The sequence below is a fragment of the Staurois parvus genome, unplaced genomic scaffold, assembly GCF_062004578.1.
Source record: "Staurois parvus isolate SC_StPar_1 unplaced genomic scaffold, SC_StPar_1.0 ptg000757l, whole genome shotgun sequence".
Classification (NCBI taxonomy): Eukaryota; Metazoa; Chordata; class Amphibia; order Anura; family Ranidae; genus Staurois; species Staurois parvus.
Window position 1 is genome coordinate 722,124 of NW_028318553.1, and position 22,151 is coordinate 744,274.

At 43.0% G+C, this 22,151-nt stretch overlaps 1 protein-coding gene across 1 annotated transcript in view; it reads right to left on the minus strand.

The window, feature by feature from the left end:
• CPNE9 (copine family member 9) overlaps nucleotides 1-22,151 on the minus strand; it is a 513,553-nt gene that overhangs the window by 287,567 nt on the left and 203,835 nt on the right. The window contains exons 6-7 of the mRNA XM_089654338.1: nucleotides 14,860-14,899; nucleotides 14,652-14,654 (exon numbers count right to left, since the gene is read on the minus strand). Of these exons, the coding sequence (XP_089510464.1) occupies nucleotides 14,652-14,654; nucleotides 14,860-14,899 (43 nt within the window). The remainder of the gene's footprint in view (nucleotides 1-14,651; nucleotides 14,655-14,859; nucleotides 14,900-22,151) is intronic.

The window sequence follows — 22,151 nt, forward strand, 5'->3', positions numbered from 1 at the left end:
CGAGCATTGGCGCATGCGTGCGAGAACACTTAGGCAAATGCACGCATCCACAGATCGTGGCACGCAGCAGTCTATTTAAACTGAGAATCTGCCTGGCTTCAGTGCTGGATTGTCTTCAGCTATGGTTTCTGGTTCTTGAACATCTGCTAGCCTTCTTCCTGACCCAGATTTCCCTGACACCTCTCTTGGATCACCCCTACCTGTTATGTCTGCCGCTCGCTTGTGTTACTGACCTTGGCTTGGATTTCTGACTACATCTATGCCTCCTGGCTTGGTACTTTGCTGCCAGTACATTACCAGCTTTTGCCTGTTTTTGACCTTGAACTTGATTCTGACCCTGTACCTGTCTGCCTGGCTACTGCTGAAAAAGGCTTGTGACCAGCCTCCATACTACCACTGGAAGGATTACCATGCTGCCCAACTTCAGTCCACTACAACAGCTTCCTGGCACCTGTGCACTTCCACTGCCCTAGCAATCCCTGTCTCTACTACCAGCGGTGCTTGGGTGAGAATTGCGCAAGAGGCCACCCTTGTCATCTCAGGCTTCACAGTCAGTTGCGCAACACCTCTGCACTCCTTTATGCACATACTGGCTGCTGCCATACTTTCTGCACTCCTTTCCTGCACATACTGCCCGCCGTCATACCCTCTGCACTCCTTTCTTGCACATAGTGCCCACTGTCATTTCTTATTTTCTCTAATGCACATAGTGCTCACCATCATATCCTCCGTAAACGTCTCCTGAACATACTGCCTATTGTCACACATTGTCATACACTCCTCTCCAACACATACTGTCCACTGTCATATCCTCTGCACTCCTTTCCTGCACATACTGTCTGCCATCATGCCCTCTGCAATTCTTTGCTGCACATAATGCCTGCCGTAAAATCCTCTGCACTCCTCTTCAGAACATATTGCCTGCCATCATACCCTCTGCACTCCTTTCCTGCACATACTGCCCCGTCATACCTTCTTCAGTCCTCTCATGCACATAGTGCTCACTATCTTATCCTCTGCCATCTTCTCCTGAACATACTGCCCACTGTCACGCATTGTAATACCCTCCACACTTCTTTCCTACACATACTGCCTGCCATCATACCCTCTGCACTCCTTTCCTGCACCTACTGCCTGCCGTCATACCCTCTGCACTCCTTTCCTGCACATACTGCCCCGTCATACCTTCTTCACTCCTCTCATGCACATAGTGCTCACCATCATATCCTCTGCCATCTTCTCCTGAACATACTATCCATTATCGCGCATTGCCATACTCTCCACACTTCTTTCCTACACATACTGCCCCGTCATACCTTCTTCACTCCTCTCATGCACATAGTGCTCACCATCATATCCTCTGCCATCTTCTACTGAACATACTACCGTTTATCACGCATTGTCATACCCTCCACACTTCTTTCCTACAAATACTGCCCCGTCATACCTTCTTCACTCCTCTCATGGACATAGTGCTCACCGTCATATCCTCTGCCATTTTCTCCTGAACATAGTGCCCATTGTCACACATTGTCATACCCTCCACACTTCTTTCCTACACATACTACCTGCCATCATAGTCTCTGCACTCTCTTTCCTACAGATACTGCTTGCTAAAAGGCTTCTTCAGGATTGTGTGCATAGATGCCTGACCTTGACTATTTTTTTTCTAGTATATACTGTACATATCATATATAATACATATACACACTACACCAACACATAATTAGGCTTTAAATAAGCAGCTCAGCTGTCACAAATTTGGCAAGCCTTTTTTTTCATGTAAACAAGCAGAGGAAAATTCCCATATTTAAATAGCCAGGCAGTCAGCTAAGAACAATTAGCTTTAACATGAATAATCTCCGCCGCTACAGACAGGCCACAAATAGAAAACCTAAAATTACAGCTAATGCAAATAAATTTGCGCAGGCTGTGATGTCTCAAAGATCTTGATTTGCTCTGAATCACTGAGTAGCTTCGTGGCTTCCTAGCATGAAAACATTTTGTTTCTGGAATCAGAAGGCTGTGGATTGGAAGTGCTGCGAGGGCTCGGGCTGGTGGGAGTTTACCCCGCTGATTTTGATAAATAGCCTTGATTTCTTATTTTCAAATTAGGATTAAACACCCCTGGGAGAGCAGCTTGTTAACAAAATGCATTTGTACGCACGTTGTTTATGCAAATCTTGATATTTTCTTTTTCTTTATTATTCTATTTAGAAAATGGAGCGTAATTTCACCTGCTTGCCTTTGCAGTGATAAATGCCGGATATTTTTTTCTTTTTTTTACTTTCCCCTTTTGTAGTTTGTAAAAAAAAATACTTATATTCCTTGGGGAGTCTATCTTCAAATTTTGAAAATCTAGATGAATTTCTTCTTTTCTGTGGTCAGAAAAACTATTTTGAACCTCGGTTTCCCTTTTTTAGTGTGGAAAGAGATGTTTCATAACTCGTGTCTAAGGTTCTAATTTTTCCAGGACATGGTATGGCTAGAATCACATTCCAATGCACTTGCTCCTGTAATGTTGAAGATATTTCCACTACTAATCCAAATGGCTTTTATAGTTCTAGTGAGTGTCGGGATTTCAGGAACATTCCCTGGCATTTGCAACAAGGTAACTTAGTTACCTATTTTAATCACTCTAATGTCGATAAACTGTCTATCCTTTGTTGAAAATGTTTGTTGTTCACAGGGTCCAATAGCTTAAGCTGAACTTTACAAACTCACATGAGTGAATCAGAGCAGTGACTCCTCCCCCTCCCTTCTGTTTTATATAGTTGGCTCTGTCCTAAAGCGGAGCTCCACCCAAAAGGGGAAGTTCCGCTTTAAGGACTGCTCTCCATTAAGGATTGGCACCTTTGGGGTACTCAAATTTGACAGGTACCCACTCCCACTTCCGGTCTGATCGCCTAGGCCGGGTGTCGGCAACCCGCGGCTCCAGAGCCGCATGCGGCTCTTTTTCACCTTGGCTGTGGCTCCGGAGCACACTGCCCACCAGGTGACAGGCAATAGGGCAGCAATGGGCAAACTACGGCCCGGCGGATCTTTTAATCCGGCCCGCGGAGCTAGGCTCCCGCTAGGCTCCTCTCACAGTCCGCCCTGAAGACCGGTGTAGCATGAAAATCTGTCTCCTATGAGGATGTCCCCCTCGACGTATCTGTGCATGTGCCGGGGATCGCCGATCGGCTGCTAATGCCTGAAACTGGCACATGCGCAGATACGTCGAGGGGGACAGATCCTCATAGGAGACAGATTTTCATGCTACACCGAAACGGCGCGGGAACACGGCGAGAGGAACGCGCGGAGCAAAGGTAAGTGAATTGACACAGGGGGGACTTGGGGACTTAATATGGGGGATGAATTAATATGGGGGATGAATTACTATAGGGGGGATGAATTACTATATGGGGGATGAATTACTATATGGGGGATGAATTACCATGGGGGATGAATTACTATATGGGGGATGAATTACTATGGGGGATGAATTACTATATGGGGGATGAATTACTATGGGGGATGAATTACTATATGGGGGATAAATTACTATATGGGGGATGAATTACTATGGGGGATGAATTACTATATGGGGGATGAATTACTATATGGGGGATGAATTACTATATGGGGGATGAATTACTATGGGGGATGAATTACTATATGGGGGATGAATTACTATGGGGGATGAATTACTATATGGGGGATGAATTACTATGGGGGATGAATTACTATGGGGGATGAATTACTATATGGGGGATGTATTTTCAGTTTTAAAAATGTGGCTCTCAAAATAAATTTCAATCGTGGTTTTGGCGAGATTTGGCTCAGTTGAAAAAAAAGGTTGCCCACCACTGACCTAAGGCTATGATTGTGATTATGACGATACACTGTGGCCCTGATTAACCCTTTGCTTACTGGGCCCTTAAACCCCCTTCATGACCAGAGCGCTTTTTGCAATATATGCAGTGTCGGATTTGTTTTAAATGTTGCAATGGTTTTGCGGCTCCCAGTCTTTTTTTCCCTCTCGGAAACGGGTCCAAGTGGCTCTTTATATCTTAAAGGTTGCAGACCCCTGGCCTAGGCGATCGGAAGCAGAAAGGTGTCCTCCCTCCCTGTAGTCTTTTGGGACACGTGACAGGTCCCAGAAGACTACAGGACCATTCATGAAGCACAAATATATCATAAAAATGCAGCGCTATGAGTAGATGAGGAACTGATACATATATCAATACAATGAGTAAAGGAATTAGTCCATGCAGCAGTAAATAATATAAAGTGACTTCAAGTGCTCTCCTTTAATTCGTATTTTCCTGATATTCAGGCGTTGTGCGGAATGGTGCAGAAGAAATGCGCACTCACCAGAACGCACAGATAAATGAGCGTTTGTTAAATAAATTGGCAATTCCCCCCAGACGACGTGCGTGTGCACGAAACGCGTAGGAGGAGCCAAGAACGCCGTGACGTCACGCCGTCGGAGCATCGTGGAGCTCCGGCGGCCATCTTTCAATCTGGACGGTTAGTCCATAATTCGCTTATACATACTGCTGTACACCATCGAGTAGCTTGATATGCTAATAAATTTTTCTATCACCTACTACACTATGGGTATGTCCTTGTCTTGACTCCCCTGGGGAGCATCAATTTTCAGCCACTCATCCATCTACTGGGCAAGGGGCATGCTGTAAGGAGAAGTCCGCAAGCCACCTATTGAGGGAACAGACAGGAGCAACCAGGAGTCCTGGAGGGAGGTTATCGCATTACAGACCTTTTTCCTAACGATCCAGAGGGGAACATATGTTTAACAAACGCTCATTTATCTGTGCGTTCTGGTGAGTGCGCATTTCTTCTGCACCATTCCGCACAACGCCTGAATATCAGGAAAATACGAATTAAAGGAGAGCACTTGAAGTCACTTTATATTATTTACTGCTGCATGGACTAATTCCTTTACTCATTGTATTGATATATGTATCAGTTCCTCATCTACTCATAGCGCTGCATTTTTATGATATATTGGTTCTTTAGGGTGTTTGGTTACCTTATGTTCAGCTGCTATTTATTCCTTATAGGTGCGCTCGTTTATATCTCTTTTACTATTCATGAAGCACAGCACTACTCGCGCACGCGCAGTGGGTACCCGGCTGTGAAGCCGCAAGCTGTCACAGCCGGGTGGCCACACTGAAGATGCCGGCCTCCTGGAATACAGGACTGCTGGTGAAACGGGCTGCGGGGGACACACCACGGGACCGAGGGACAGGTAAGTGGCTGTTTTTTAAAAGTCAGCAGCTACAGTTTTTGTAGCTGCTGACTTTTATTTTTTGACCGGTGAGTGGAACTCCGCTTTAAGTTTCAATTTCAGAAGGGGAGCCTCAAGGCAAGCTAGAAGCTATAGTACGCTAGGAATCGTGTCATGAGTGTGTGCTGAAAAAAATGTTTATTTGTAATACAAGGACTGTATTACAGCAGTAACAACAAGTTTAAAAATCAATACAAATAATAAACTTAAATTATATTAAACCCTCAATTTTTTTAAGCACTTTTAGCAGATGATTTAATCACTTACTGAGTATGCGGTTTCTTTGTCTTTTAATCCTTGCCTATGTTCCAGTTTAAGCTGTTGCGATGACCGCTGCCCCAGTTTTCCTATTTCAGGGTGGCTCCTTGCTCTTGCAGGATCCTATGGAGCCACCCCCGCAAGCAGGGCCTACAGTTGTGTCGCCTTACACTGTGTGCATCAATAGAAACACACAGCCTCATAGCCTAGGATGGCAGAGCACCCCCCTGCTCTTTTACCTTCCCTTCTCCAAGCTAAGGACTGCACTGTTCACTGTGAATAACGGATGTTTAGGAAAGGAGCACAGAGTGAGCAGGAGCCAGCAGCATTAAAAGTTGTAAACTGCAAGTGTTGGGGTAGGTATTTTAACAAATAGTTTACTGAGGAATGTTTTTTTTTTGTTGTACTTCATGTGTTAGGCTACAAAACTGGGAGTTTAATACTACTTTAACAAAGATCGCACTAACTAGTTCTGGCCAGCTCAGTGGATTGCTTGAAAAAAGTCCTGGATTCTTTCCTAGATACACAGAATATAACTGGATACTATTTATAGGTGAAGTTGATCCAGGGAATATCTGATTGCCTCTTGGGGGATCAGGAAGCAATTTTTGTTTCCCTGCAGGAGCAAATTGGATCATGCTTTGCTGGGTTTTTTTGCTTTCCTCTGGATCAACTGTGGGTGTAGGAATGTTTTTTTTTAAATGGTTGAACTGGATGGACTTTTGTCTTTTTTCCGCAACTATTATAACTATGTAACAGATTAGATATGTAACTGCATTGCACATTTACCAGAGGGTACAATAACTAGAAACTACAATATACATTTAGCCTGTGATATAATATGAAAGCAGAGATTAATAATAATAAACCAATTAACCAGCACAATACAAGCAAGCCTTTCCGAATCCACAGCCAAGCTCATGCATGGCTTATTGAATCTTTATAATCCCAGGCTGTAGCTAATGGTCCTTTTACAAGAATGCAGGAAGGATGTGGACCTTCTCAGTGGGGCTATATACGTATATAGTCAGGAATCATTGTGGAATAGTCCTTTCTCCTGAGCATCTTCAAAGCTGCATGCCAAGCTCACCCACCCACCACTGCTTCCATGCTGAGAACATGGAATGTCCTTAGGTGTCTCTACCACTGAGCTACCTTCTGAATGCATTAATCAAATCTACAGCTCTAAATCAGAATTGTGTTCAGGATAAAAGTCACCATATTAACTTATGTAAAATCCATTTATGTTCATTTCAGGATTCTTTTATACTTGCAAAACTGTGCAGGCTAGCTCACAGGAGGAAAGGTTGGAGTTGTACAGGAAATGGACTACCCGATGGTGGAAAAGAAGAGGAAGGACCTGAGACATTGCTGGATGGGCCACAAGATAGATGGAATTAGGGTATATACATGTGCGTCATAGTTACATAGTTAGTCTGGCTGAAAAAAGACAAAAGTCCATCCAGTTCAACCATTAAAATAAAAACAAAAGTTTTAATCATATACCCACAGTTGATCCAGAGGAAGGTATTTGGCGTTAAGTGGTTGTACCAGGATGGTGCCTCCAGCTGCAGGCATCATCCCGGTACCATTTTTAGAGCCGATGGTCGGCTCTCTTGTAAAAGCAATCTGATCAGCTAACTAACCTCTTTCAAGCAGCGAGAGGAGACATCCCCCCCCGCCTCCTTCCGTGGCTTTAACGGGCTGTCCTACTGGATGATCATCAAGCCAAACAAAGAGTGGAACCTCTGCATTTGGCTCTATGATTTAGAGAAACAGAAGTGATGACCTTTATTACTTCCAGCCAGAGGCAGACTGCCCATTTGAAAACTCGGGCGTTGCCCGAGGGCCCGGGGTCAGTAGGGGGCCCCATGAGATGCCCCTGGTACCTTTTTCATAGGCTTTTTTGAGTTTGGGCAAGGACACAGGGGCCCCATGATCCCCTATTGCCCGGGGTCCTCATGAGTTGTCAGTCCGCCCCTGCTTCCAGCTTACCCGGATGTAAAAGGCGCCATTTTTAAAAATGAAAAACATCTGATCATGCTGATCTTGGTGTGATAAAATGCTTTTGAGGGCAGATAAGGGATCTGGTGTCCTATTGACCCCAGATCTCTCCATAAAGAGTACCTGTCATGTGCCTATTGCTGTCACAAGGTTTACATTCCTTGTGATAGCAATAAGTCCTCATGCACACGGAACGTTTTTACAGCAGCTGTTTTTGGCTTTTGACGTTTTTTTCTACAGCCAGTAAACCCCCCAGCATGTTATCCTATGTGTCCATACACACATAGACTGGAATCAACTTTTTTTGGCAGGGATGTTTTTTGGCTGAAAAAAAATCCAGGACTAGTGAGTTTCTAGAGGAGTTTTTTAGCCGTAGAAACGCTCTAACGCTGAAAAACGCGGTAAATCGTGGCAAGCCGGCATTTTTGGACTTTTTTTGCCCCCCCAATTTTTTTAGGGTGCTAAAAATGCGAAAAAACACAAAAACACATGAAAAAACACAGTAAAACGCTAACGCAAAAACGCTAAAAAAAACTAACTTTTTAACGTGTCTTTACACAGCTAACGTTACCTACGTTATTAAAATGCCCCGTGTGCATGGAGCCTTAAAGCGGAGTTCCACCTAAAAGGGGAAGTTCCGCTTTAAAGATTGGTCCCCCGCTCCCCATTAAGGATTAGCAAGTGGGGGGGGGGAGGGGTACCACTTCCGCTGCGATCGCCTAGGTGATCGGAAATGGAAGTTGTGTTCCTACCCTGCCTCCCCGAAGTCTTGTGGGACATGTGACAGGTCCCAGAAGACGACGGGGCCATTCAGGAAGTGCAGCGCTACTTGCGCATGTGAAGTCGCAAGCACTGAAGATGCTGGCGCCTGGAATACAGGACGGCCGGTGAAAAGGGCTGCAGCGGGGGCAACGTGGGATTGTGGGACAAGTGAGTGGCTGTTTTTTAAAAGTCAGCAGCTACAGTTTTTGTAGCTGCTGACTTTTATTTTTTTACAGAGTGAGTGGAACTCTGCTTTAAAGTGAAAAAAAAAAATAAAAATAAAACAAAAGTATAAAAATAAATAAATAATAATAATAAAAAAAGTTTAAAGTTCCCCCGTCCCCCCATGCTCACGTGCAAAGACGAACACCTGTGTTGGCCACGCACACAAGCAGCGATCGTCCCACACATGTGAAGTATCACAACAAACGTCAGGTCATGGGCAGTAGTTCTAGCACCAGAAGGTAAAAAATGGGGGCGCCAGCCTAGGTGTAGTACTTTAAAAACAGGGTATAATTGATAAAAACAGTAATAACTCACAAAGGTAGTATGTATATACAGTTGCAAGAAAAAGTATGTGAACCCCTTGGGATTATGTGGAGTTTTGCATGAATTGGACATACACTCTGGGATTCTTCTTTACCTCATGCAGCATTCTGCGCAGTGCTCTTGCAGTCATTTTTACAGGACGACCTCGCCTAGGGAGAGCAGCAACAGTGCTAAACTTTCTCCATTTGTAGACAGTCTGTCTTACCGTGGACACATGAACATCAAGGCTTTTGGAGATACTTTTGTAACCCTTTCCAGCTTCATGCAAGTCAACAATTCTTGATTGTAGGTCTTCTGAGAGCTCTTTTCTGCGAGGCATGGTTCACATCAGACAGTGCTTCTTGAAACCAGTAAACCCAAAACAGGTGTGTGTTTTTCAAGGGCAGGACAGCTGTCAGCAACACATCCAATATCATCACACTGATTGGAGTCAAGGTTGGCTCACTCCTGGCTCCAATTAGCTCTGGGAGAAGTCATTAAGCTAGGGCCTCACATACTTTTTCCTCCCTGCACTGTGAATGTTTACATGTTATGTGCAATTAAACCATGGCAACATCTAATGTTTGTGTAGTATTATGTTCAGCAGACTGTGTTCTTCTATTGTTGTGACTTAGATGACGTTTAGAGCACATTATATGCCCAATTCATGCAAAACTCCACGTAATCCCAAGGGGTTCACATACTTTTTCTTGCAACTGTAGATATATATTGATGTGATATCTGAGCCCAATGGAGATGTCCAGGGGTAAGCCGATGGTAGTGCTCCACTCCTCAGTCTGTGATGGCCATGTCAGACTGTGAGCTGTCAGCCATGTGAGCCGCAACCAGCGCCAAACTGCTGGAGGCAGTGTCCAATGGGGGAGCACAGGCAAGTCAGGTGATTTTGTTTCCAAGCTTCCGCTTCTTCTTCACACCTGATGACGTAATACGACGAAACATGTAGGGTGGGGCTTGATAGCGCTACACTTGTCCTCTGAGAAGGAATTGCTTTTTGCTGAGATTTAAAGTGCCATACACATGGTTTTTATGTAAGTGCAATTTTAAATGTTTTTTTACCTAATAAATACGGTGTTACGCTATGGAAGTTTCCCTTTGATGTTTTTACGGTGGTGGAGGAGTACTGTGGAGGTTCTGGAGGAGTTTTGTCGCAAACGATTGATCCACTATGGAGTCTGTCATCAGCGTATAGAGGTGTCAAGACCACACAGATGGCCAACTTTCCTGCAGGAGAGCGCTGCAACATCTCATGCGATATTTGTCCTACCATTCCAGGTGGTTAATTACCTGTGGTGAGTGGGGCTCTGGAGGGGGAGCACTAATTGGAGCACTTCGCACAGAGAATTGCTATGGATAAGATTTACTACTGTATCACTTAATATTCATACCAAATGCGGATGGGGGTTTTTTTGGAACTTAAAATTTTATTTTTTACTTTTATATGTTTGCACAATTATTGGGACATTATATATATATATATATATATATATATAGATAGATAGTTTTATACAATTTTACTGTATACACAGTTTCATGGCATTGTATATGTGCTATTTTTAGCACTATTGTCGTTTAAGCACCTTGTTTTTACTTATTGGTTTATGTGGGATTTAGTCACTGGGGAAAAGGGATAAAATTGCCAGCCCACGGGGCATTATAGTACACGCACATTTACGGGGACCCTTTGTGTAGTATGGAGTTCATTTATTTATTTAATTAACTATTTAAAGTAGTTTTTGGGAGAAGCAGCGCAGCCATTTTTATGCTTTGCACTCACATATTTGTTTACCGGTACATATTTGTGATTTTGCTAGCAGCAGCCAGCCTAATTGATCAGTCCTCTGCGCGGGTTATACTCACACACCATGGTAACTTACTGATCTATAGTACACATGTGCGCGATGAAAACTTTCATTTTGTTTCAGATGCATTCGTTCATTGAAGAATTTCTTTTCATCATGTTCGTTATGTTGAACCCAGGGGCGGACTGACCATTTGGAAACTCGGGGACTGCCCGAGGGCCCGGGTTCAGTAGGGGGCCCCATGAGATGCCACTGGTACCTTTTTCATAGGCTTTTTTGAGTTTTGGCAAGGACACAGGGGCCCCATAATCCCTAAATGCCCGGGGGCCCCATGAGTTGTCAGTTTGCCCCTGGTTGAACCGATTAATTTTGAAAATTCATTTAGTTATATTCGGCATTTGTTTCATATATTCGTAGGTCCAGATGGATTAACAAAAAAATTGGCAGTTTTTCGAAAGATTGCTGTATATTTTTTTAAGTGGATTCAATATTTATATATTGAAACTATTTGGAAGGATTCAATATTTTCCGACACAACCAGGGACGGACTGACGACTCATGGGGCCCCTGGGCAATAGGGGATCATGGGGCCCCTGTGTCCTTGCCCAAACTCAAAAAAGCCTATGAAAAAGGTACCAGGGGCATCTCATGGGGCTCCCTACTGACCCCGGGCCCTCGGGCAGTGCCCGAGTTTCCAAATGGTCAGTCCGCCCCTGGGCACAACAGAATAAATCATGCAAAATTCGGCGGCCCTTAATTTTTCAAACTTAAGAATTGCATTAGACTGTGGAACTGAACTGACACATTGGGGTTTATTTACTAAAGCTGGAGAGTCCAAAATCAGACTCCCTTCTGCATAGAAACCAATTAGCTTCCAGGTTTCATTGCCAAAGCTTCATTGAACAAGCTGAGGTTAGAAGCTGATTGGTTTCTATGCAGAGGGGAGTCTGATTTTGGACTCTCCAGCTTTAGTAAATAAATCCCATTGTGACAATCACAAATTCAATATAATTCACAAATTTACTTGAATCCGAATTACTGAACGAATTTGAAGATTGAATTGATTTCCCCATGGACCTGAACTACTATCGCATCATGAGATGTCATCCAAATAAAACTAATGCATTTGTTATTTTATAAACTTTTTCCGGATTCATTGCATTCGTTACTATGGCCGTACGGAGATTCATATACCGTATTTTTCCCTCAAAAAGACGCACCTGACCATAAGATGCGCCTAGGTTTTAGAGGAGAACAACAAGAAAAAAATATTCTGAACCAATGGACTGCGGACACAGTAAAGGGGATGACCAGAGACTGCGGACACAGTACAGGAAATGGACCAGAGACTGCGGACACAGTACAGGGGATGACCAGAGACTGCGGACACAGTACAGGGGATGACCAGAGACTGCGGACACAGTACAGGAGATGACCAGAGACTGCGGACACAGTACAGGAGATAACCAGAGACTGCGGACATAGGACAGGAGATGACCAGAGACTGCGGACATAGTACAGGAGATGACCAGAGACTGCGGACATAGGACAGGAGATGACCAGAGACTGCGGACACAGTACAGGAGATGACCAGAGACTGCGGACACAGTACAGGAGATGACCAGAGACTGCGGACATAGGACAGGAGATGACCAGAGACTGCGGACATAGTACAGGAGATGACCAGAGACTGCGGACATAGTACAGGGAATGACCAGAGACTGTGGACATAGTACAGATGACCAGAGACTGCAGACATAGTACAGGGAATGACCAGAGACTGCGGACACAGTACAGGAGATGACCAGAGACTGCGGACATAGTACAGGGAATGACCAGAGACTGCGGACACAGTACAGGAGATGACCAGAGACTGCGGACATAGTACAGGAGATGACCAGAGACTGCGGACATAGTACAGGGAATGACCAGAGACTGCGGACACAGTACAGGAGATGACCAGAGACTGCGGACATAGTACAGGGAATGACCAGAGACTGCGGACACAGTACAGGAGATGACCAGAGACTGCGGACATAGTACAGGAGATGACCAGAGACTGCGGACATAGTACAGGGAATGACCAGAGACTGCAGACATAGTACAGAAGATGACCAGAGACTGCGGACATAGTACAGGAGATGACCAGAGACTGCGGACATAGTACAGGAGATGACCAGAGACTGCGGACATAGTACAGGAGATGACCAGAGACTGCGGACACAGTACAGGAGATGACCAGAGACTGCGGACATAGTACAGGAGATGACCAGAGACTGCGGACATAGTACAGGGAATGACCAGAGACTGCGGACATAGTACAGGGAATGACCAGAGACTGTGGACATAGTACAGATGACTAGAGATTGCGCACAGTACAGAGAATGAACAGAGACTGCAGACAGTGCAGGGGATGACCAGAGACTGCAGACAGTAAAGGAGATTACCAGAGACTGCGGACCTTTGGGGAGGGAGGGGGAACGGGTACCTGAATTTGACAGGTACTCGCTCCCACTTCCACGGAGTTGTCCTTCCTTCTTCCTCCCGCGGCGGCTTCTGTGACAGCCGGGTGCTCACTGCGCTTTGTGAATGGCCCGGAGCCTTCTGGGACCTGTCATGTGTCCCAGAAGACACTGGACCATTCACAAAGCGCAGCGCTTCTCGCGCACGTGCAGTGGGCACCTGGCTGTCACAGGAATACTGCCCCATTATTGGTGTCAGTGGGAGAAATGGTGACCTATTTTGTTTGTATCAGTTGGCAGAACAGTGTGTCTTAAGGAATAGGCCCCAGGGATAGATAAACCCACATGGAAGAAAAATATATTTGAAATATATTTTAAAAATATTCTTCCCAAATATATTGACATATATTTGAAATACTACAATTTGTCCATATTCAATATATTTCAAAATATATATATATATATATATATATATATATATATATATATATATATATATATATATACACCCACAAACACAAAGCGGGTTGAGATACCCACATGGAAGAGAGATATATTTTAAATATATTTAAAAAGTATTCTTCCCAAATATATTGACATATTTGAAATACTAGAAGTTTGGCTGTATTATATATATATATTCTATGTTGATATGCGTTTGTTACATAATTTATGAAAAATATTTGTAAAAATACATACAATTTTGGCTATATTCAATATATATATTTCAATACATATACTCTATGTTGAAATGCGTTTTTATTACAAAATATATGAAGAATATTTTTAAAAATAAATTTCAAATATACTGTATGTCTTTAAAAATACAAATCTACATTTTTGGAAGGCATTTTGAAATATATGTAAAAAAATATATGTTAAAATAACTTTTTTATATGTTAAAAGAATATATTTTAAAAATATTTATTTGTAAAAATATATTTTTTTTAAATATATTCTTCAGATTATATCATATAAAAAAGTAATGTTAACATATAAATTACATATATTTGTAAATGCATTCCAAAAATGTAGATTTGTATTTTTAAAGACATACAGTATATTTGAAAATGTATTTTTAAAAATATTTTTCATATATGTTGTAATAAAAACGCATTTCAACATAAAGTATATATGTATGTATATATATATATATATATATATATATATATATATATATACACACATATATATATGTTGAAATATTGAATATGGCCAAAATTGTAGTATTTCAAATATATGTCAATATATTTGGGAAGAATATTTAAAAAATATATTTCAAATACATTTTTCTTCCATGTGGGAAGGCAAGCAAAGGGTCACATCCGGCCCCAGGGCCGCAGTTCGAAGACCACTGGTATAAAGCATCACTTGATAAACTTCTAAACATAAAAAGTAAGTAAAATGGACCAGCAACCATCATACATTGCTTTTAAGCTGCTCTCTTTTGCGGTTCGAAAGCAGGATCAATATTTTTATCTTTATATATATATTTAAATCCTGTATAATAATAATAATATTTACCTTCTGCAGTTCCAACAACACGGAAGCAGGAGAGGAAAAGAAAGAAGTGATTAGATGTCTACCTACAGAATATATATAAATACACACAGAAATATGCATCGTGGTGAACACAGGAATTGGTGCCAGAGGGAGTCAGTCGCACATTATGGAATGATTGATGGACGACCTACTAACAAATGTTATTACTGCCAACAACGGTGACACTCACGTGCTTTGATATATTGCAGCTCCGGGAGTCCACATTGAACCTGGATACAAAAAAAATTAAATGAAGTTGTGATCACAAATATTTCATGTAGAATATTTACTTCAGTAATGAGATGGGAGTTTGTGGTTTGTCCGAACTAGTAGGAGCTCCTGAATCATCTGTTGTGAGGGACGATGAGAATTTGGCCTCATGGGGTGCGCTCTAGAGGAGGCTTGATCTGAAAGGCTCTCCTTACCTCCTGCTCTATGCAAACTTCTGTAGAAAAGGCAAAAAACCTAACACTAATTCCTTAGTGCAACAGAAGAAGAAGGGTCAGCACCAAGGTGGAAGAACCTACCATCAATATATAAACTTTCAGCTTTCAGGAGACCAGTGCTAGGGTTTGATGTAGAGCTTCCAGTGCTGAGAGTAATGCCTCGGGGCTTCCTCACAATAACTTTTCTTGTAATTCTCACACTAACCCTTCTTAGAAACGTTCTTGTAACCCAAGCATCAATTTTGCCTTTGATCCTCCCACTAAAGCTGGCCATAGACGATTTGAATTTCAGCTAAAACCTGCTGAATTGTCTGAAATTTGAGGTGTGGGTGGCCCTGTTGGCACCACCTGGCTCTCTTTTGAAGAATCGAAGGAGCATGGTGGAAAATCATTGGATGAACAGGGACTGCAGACATAGTTATTGTTGGAGTATTCTCACAGTCACAGGTGCTGAAAGCAACCAGAGCCTGCCAGAACCTGGGTGGGAGCTAGGCAAATGAGCAGCATGAATATGGATTCAGCCCTGGCCAATTGCAGAACAGGGTCGCTCCATTTTATGCTGGTAGTGGTATTTATCTTCCGTGAACACAATGGCACGGGGTCTTTCCTGGAGAGGATTGCACTAAGCCAGGCTAAAGGCAGGCTTGATTCTACTGGCACTTGCTGCCATGCGGCCTCAGGTGGGTGACCTGAGGGCCTGAAGTTTGAAAGAGTGACCCTGGTTCTTCGGTGAACTGACTGAGGTGAGCTGTCTGCCAAAGAACTGTCTGGTGTCACTGAAGGGTGTCGCTTGGAAGATTGGAAGGAGGCTACCATTCTGTTCTTGGGCCTTGTGAGTACAGACACTGAGAGATCTTGGGGACTTTGTGAGCTTTGCTGCCCCTCTGGTGCTTCATAGTCAGTGTGGGTCTGAAAAGAAGGGTGTGAAGGGAGTCACTTTGGGTGGGGGGGCTAATGGAACACAGCTCACTTTGGAGAGGTGGGGAGGCCCCTGTCTCAGCTCCCCAAATTCCTCTTATGTGTAAGTCACCCTGTGCCTGTTATGGGTACAGGGTGGTCTGTCATAATATTGGGGTGGGGGGTTGTTGAGTGTTCAATGTCATGTGGTTGCATCCAATTGTTCTATTGTGTGTCTTGCTTGGGAGCAAACTATTATGGGATGTATGTGTTTGTGTATTGGCTTGGTGGGGGGTGTTTCCAGCAGCCCTCCCTCCTGATGGGACTGTCTGTTGGTGTGTCTCTTGTTACTAAAGGTAGATTGCCCCGCCCTGTGTCATTATGCAGGAGGGGGGGGGGTTATTCCCTTGAATGTATATATCTTGTATCTGTGTTAAAATAAAGTAGTCTATTTCCTGGTTTACTTCAAAACTGGTGTCGTCTAGTCTTGTATGGTCAGCTGTGGTGCCTGTGGTCGGTGTTCGGACAAGGAAGCGGTATCCTAACGGAAGTACCCAAGTGCAGTCTGGGGACGGTTCTGTTACAAAGGGAAAATTGACTGGTGTTCTGTAGAGCTTGCCCAACTGTTGCTACTGCAAAAGACTTTGCTCACTCCTAAACTACTTGTTGCTACAATCTAAAGCGAGGTCTGCTATCTGCTTTCAACAGTGCTTAATTAAGAGATCATTTGTGAGTAGTTCTAATCTTGGAGTATCCTATTAAAATTCCCAATCCGGACAGAGGGTCAGGGGTTATGCAGCCTCATAGGAAAATCAGGGGAGAATGAAAACTTCAACCAGTGCTCTGCTGGACACTGATAGAAGTCACAAGGCTTGGCTCAAATGGTCAACACAGAGCCAATCAGCGCTGCCCAGACAGAGGGTCACTGGTTATGCAGGACAGTCAGAGCAGAATGAAATCTCCTCCTACAAGACTAGCCAGTGCTCAGCTGGATACTGATAGAAGTCACACGACTGCTCTAACTGCTGATGAGAAAAGGCATTTAACAGTTTATAAATAATTGCATTTATATGTTCTATGTAACGTTGTAGAATGGATATAGTGAATGCAGGGTCCTGGGTTTAGTAACACTATCTGTAAGTTCACCCAATGTGAACTTGCTTGGGGAAGATCCATTTGGAAGAATGATTGATGGCCGTGCATGTAGGATGGCTGCAATCTACAGATTTAATACAGTAAAAAGAGAAATTTGGAACAGAAGTAGAACATTTCTCTTTCAGCATATATTACTGACCACTGACCGCACATCTTCTATCTGATTTTACATTCTCTTTACAGTCCCTTTTATATTTACCATGCAAGGGTACAAAAAGAGAATAAATGTAACAGCATGGCGCATTTATCACACGCGCACACAAGTTGCTCGTTCGTTACATATTTTTCTCTTTAGTTTTTCAGTGCTGTCTATAACAAGGTTTTCAGTATTGGAGGAAAGCACAGAGGTCATTGAATAAAGATGTGGTTCAGGACAAAGCCCAGGTACAAAAGCTCAGTGATTACAGCAAAATACAGTTCTTGAACTGCAAAAGAATGATAAAAATGTATAAGCGCAAAAGGATTAGCAAAGCAAAGTCAGAAAGTCAGATCAGGGTAGCACAATCAACGCCCGGCATTCTGGCCTCATCAGTCCAGCTGTGTCTCCTACTCATTACACTTTGGGGAGCGCCTCATCACATGTTTCATCCACATTCAGACATTCACAGGCATACTTTAAAGAGACACTGTCAGCAAGCTAAAAAATGCAGAAAAATCAAGAATAATTCTATCTTCCAGTGTCTTTCCTTTCCATAAATAATTTTTAATGACCTAAAATGTACCATTGAACTTGCTACCAAATGTGACTACTCCTGGAGATTAAATTCCCTAGCACATCTCCCTTCCTTGCATGTCATAGCCCTCCCTTCCTTTGGGAGTGTCTAATTACTCTTTTAACCTTTATTGTAGCTGCAGAGGGAGGAGCAGAAGAGAATACCTTAGATTGTCATTATGTGGCAGCTATCATTAAAGTGTTACTAAACCTACAACAGTAAAATCAGTCTGTATACAGTGAAGGATATACGTATTTGATCCCCTGCTGATTCTTAGTGTTCGCCCACTCACAAAGAAATAATTATTCTAAAAATCGAATGTCCGGTGTATTGTAACACTGAGAGACAGAATAGTAACACAAAATTCAACAGAAATGCATTTCTAACAAATGATGACTGATTTGCATGTTCATGAGGGAAATAAGCATTTGATCCCCTATTATTCAGCAGGATTTCTGGCTACCAGGTGTCTTTCATACAGGTAAAAAGCTGAGATTAGAAGCAGTCTCTTAAAGGGAGTGCTGCTAATCTCATTTTGTTACCTGTATAAAAGACACCTGTCCACAGGAGCAATCAAACAATCAGATTCCAAACTCTCCACCATGGCAAAGACCAAAGAGCTGTCCAAAGATGTCAGGGACAAGATTGTAGACCTACACAAGGCTGGACTGGGCTACCAAACTATCGCCAAGCAGTTTGGTGAGAAGGTGACAACAGTTGGTGCAATCATTCGCAAATGGAGGAAACACAAAACAACTGTTAGTCTCCCTAGGTCTGGTGCACCATGCAAGATCTCACCTCGTGGAGTGTCAATGATCATGAGAACAGTGAGGAATCATCCCAGAACTACACGTGAGGATCTTGTCAATGATCTCCAGGCAGCTGGGACCACAGTCACCAAGAAAACAATTGGTAACACACTACGCTGATAAGGACTGAAATCCTGCAGTGCCTGCAAGATCCTTCTGCTCAAGAAACCACATGTCCAGGCCCATCTAAAGTTTGCCACTGAACATCTGAATGATGCAGAGGAGGACTGGTTGAAAGTGTAGTGTTCAGATGAGACCAAAATCGAGCTCTTTGGCATCAACTCAACTCGCTGTTTGGAGGAGGTGGAACGCTGCCTATGACCCCAAGAACACCATCCCAACTGTCAAACATGGTGGTGGAAACATTCTGCTTCGAGGGTGTTTTTCTGCTAAGGGGACAGGACAACTGCACCGCATCAAAGGGACGATGGACGGGGCAATGTACCGTCAAATCTTGGGTGAGAACCTTCTTCCCTCAGCCAGGGCATTAAAAATGGGTCGTGGATGGGTGTTCCAGAATGACAATGATCCAAAACACATGGCCAAGGCAACAAAGGAGTGGCTCAAGAAGAAGCACATTAAGGTCCTGGAGTGGCCTAGCCAGTCTCCAGACCTTAATCCGATTGAAAATCAGTGGCTGGAGCTGAAAGTTCGAGTTGCCAAACGTCAGTCACCAAACCTTAATGACTTGGAGAGGATCTGCCAAGAGGAATGGGCCAAAATCCCTCCTGAGATGTGTGCAAACCTGGTGGCCAACTACATGAAACGTCTGATCTCTGTAATTGCCAAGAAGGGATTTGCCACCAAGTACTAAGTCATGTTTTGTGAAGGGGATCAAATACTTATTTCCCTCATGAACATGCAGATCAGTGCATCATTTGTTAGACATGCATTTCTTTTGATTTTTTTGCTGCTATTCTGTCTCTCAGTGTTACAATACACCTACCTTTCGATTTTTAGACTGATCATTTCTTTGTGAGTGGGCAAACATTTAAAATCAACAGGGGATCAAATACTTATTTCCTTCACTGTATACAGTATGTTTCTTCTTATTATTATTATTATAATACAGGATTTATATAGCGCCAACAGTTTGCACAGCTCTCTACAAAATGATTGTTATACTCACTGTGGAGCAAAGAGGTTAATCCTCGGCATTGTGTAAAAAGGCTGTTTGATCCTGTCTTCTCTGATCATCCCCTTCTTCTACTGTCCCCAATCCATCTGCTGATAGAACAGAACCTTGGGAGCTGCACATGTTTAGTTTAGTGTGTATTGCTAAAGATTTTTTTTTTTGGGGGAGGTTGCATGTTATCAGCACAGGGCCAGTAAGTGCTGTCTGGACAGAGGGTCAGGGATTATGCAGCCTCATAGGACAGTCAGGGGAGAAGGAAAACTTCGCCAACAAGCTTCAACTAGTGCTCTACTGGACACTGATATAATTCACAAGACTGCTCTAACTGCTGAGGAAAAGGTATTTAGCAGTTTATATTTACTAAAGTAATTGCATTTCCATGTTCTGTGTACTGTGGGAATCCAGATATAGTGAATACAGAGTCCTGAGTTTAGGAACACTTTAAGGGGAGTGTTCTGTCTCTCCAATCTAAGCATGGAAAGAGTGATCTCTGTAACTTACAGTTGTGATGAGATAGTGATAACTCCAATCTCAGTTGGATACCACAGTCAGTGACTCAATCGAGATGATATCTTGTAGATCTTGTGAAGTTTATTCCATAAACTGAGAGAATCTTACAACAATGAACATGTGATAGGTCAAAAGATCATAATGTGTCCTGCTTCATGACATGAGGCTGGAGCTGCAATGCACTTCTGGGGAAAAGGGTGGACTATCTATACAGCATTAACTAAACCAAAGGAAAGGGAGGAGCAGAGACAAAATATAGAAAACACTTAAAGGCATATGACAGTCAATATTACAGTCATTTGAAACATGACACTCCCCGTCGAAATCTATGATTTCTATTATAACAAACTTTAGTTCAAGTCCAATATAAATAATGAAGATTCTTTCCAGGAACATCTGCAAAACAAGAGGGAAGGGAAGAACAAAGGAAAACAATGCAAACATTTAGCATAATACTTGCAGATGTTTGTCTCGAAAGTCCAGGCTGAGACAAGGAAATTCATATTCAGAGGGGAAGACAGCAACATGCACGATTCCTTCTTACCTCCCTTTAAATCAGGTTGATGACTTGTCTTCCTCTTTGGACAAAAGAAGTACCAGTTCCTCTATAGGCCTGGAGTAAAGGTGTGCAGAACCTTCTTTCATGGTGGACATAGCCAAGATGTGTCCAGAAATGCAGTAGTAGGTACTGCACGACTGTCGCAGTCAGCAGGATTGAGGCTAATGGGAATATAGTGCCATTGTCCAGGTGTAGAGAACTTCTGTATGCGTTCCACTGTGTTACCGACATACACGTAGAACTGTCTTGTGCGATTGTGTATATATCCGAGCACTATTTTGCTGTCTGTATAAAAGTCAAAGTAGTCTATTTCAACATCTGTTTCAAGTTCTATAAGCTCAGCAATTTCCACAGCTAACACAGCTGCACAAAGTTCAAGCCTTGGAATAGTATGTGCAGGTTTTGGTGTGAGCTTGGTCTTGCCCGTGATAAATCCTACACCCACTTCACCACTGGGATCCGTAGTTCGACGACAAGCCAACACAGCAATGGCTTCGTTGGATGCATCGGAGAAGACATGAATCTCTCTTCTGGTGGAATTCTTTAAGGATGCTTGGGTGTAAGAGCGTGGTATCTGTAGTTGTTCTAATGCTTTTATAGACTTTTTCCAGGATTCCAACCTTTGTTGTTTCTCCTTGGGTAAGGGGGTATCCCAGTCTGAACTCTCAGAAGTAAATTGTCTGAGAAGTATTTTACCCTGAATGGAGAGCAGTATAATGAAACCTAAGGGATCATAAATGCTGTTTACTGTAGACAATAGTCCTCGCTTTGTGAAGGGCTTGTCACAGGCTGAGGCTTGAAATGTGAATGTGTCTTGTTTAACATTCCAAAGCAATCCAAGACTGCGTTGTGTAACAGGTCAGATCCTAGTTGGAATTTCTTCACACTGACAGCATGGTCATCAGAAGGAAAGGCTATCATGACCTTGTTGCTGTTAGAGATGATTTTGTGAAGTCTGAGGTTTGCAGTGGCAAGCATGTTCTGGGTTCTAGTAAGAAGGTCAATAGCTTCTTCTTCATTGGGCAGAGATTTGAGTCCATCGTCTACATAGAAATTCCTTTCGATGAATTGTCGTGCATCAGATCCAAATTCTTTCTCACCCTCATGAGCTGTTTTCCTCAGTCCATACATTGCTACTGCAGGAGAAGGACTGTTACCGAAAACATGTACCTTCATTCGGTAGTCTATGACTTCATCGTTGACATCATTATTGCGGTACCATTGGAACCTGAGGAAGTTTCTGTAGTCTTCACGGACG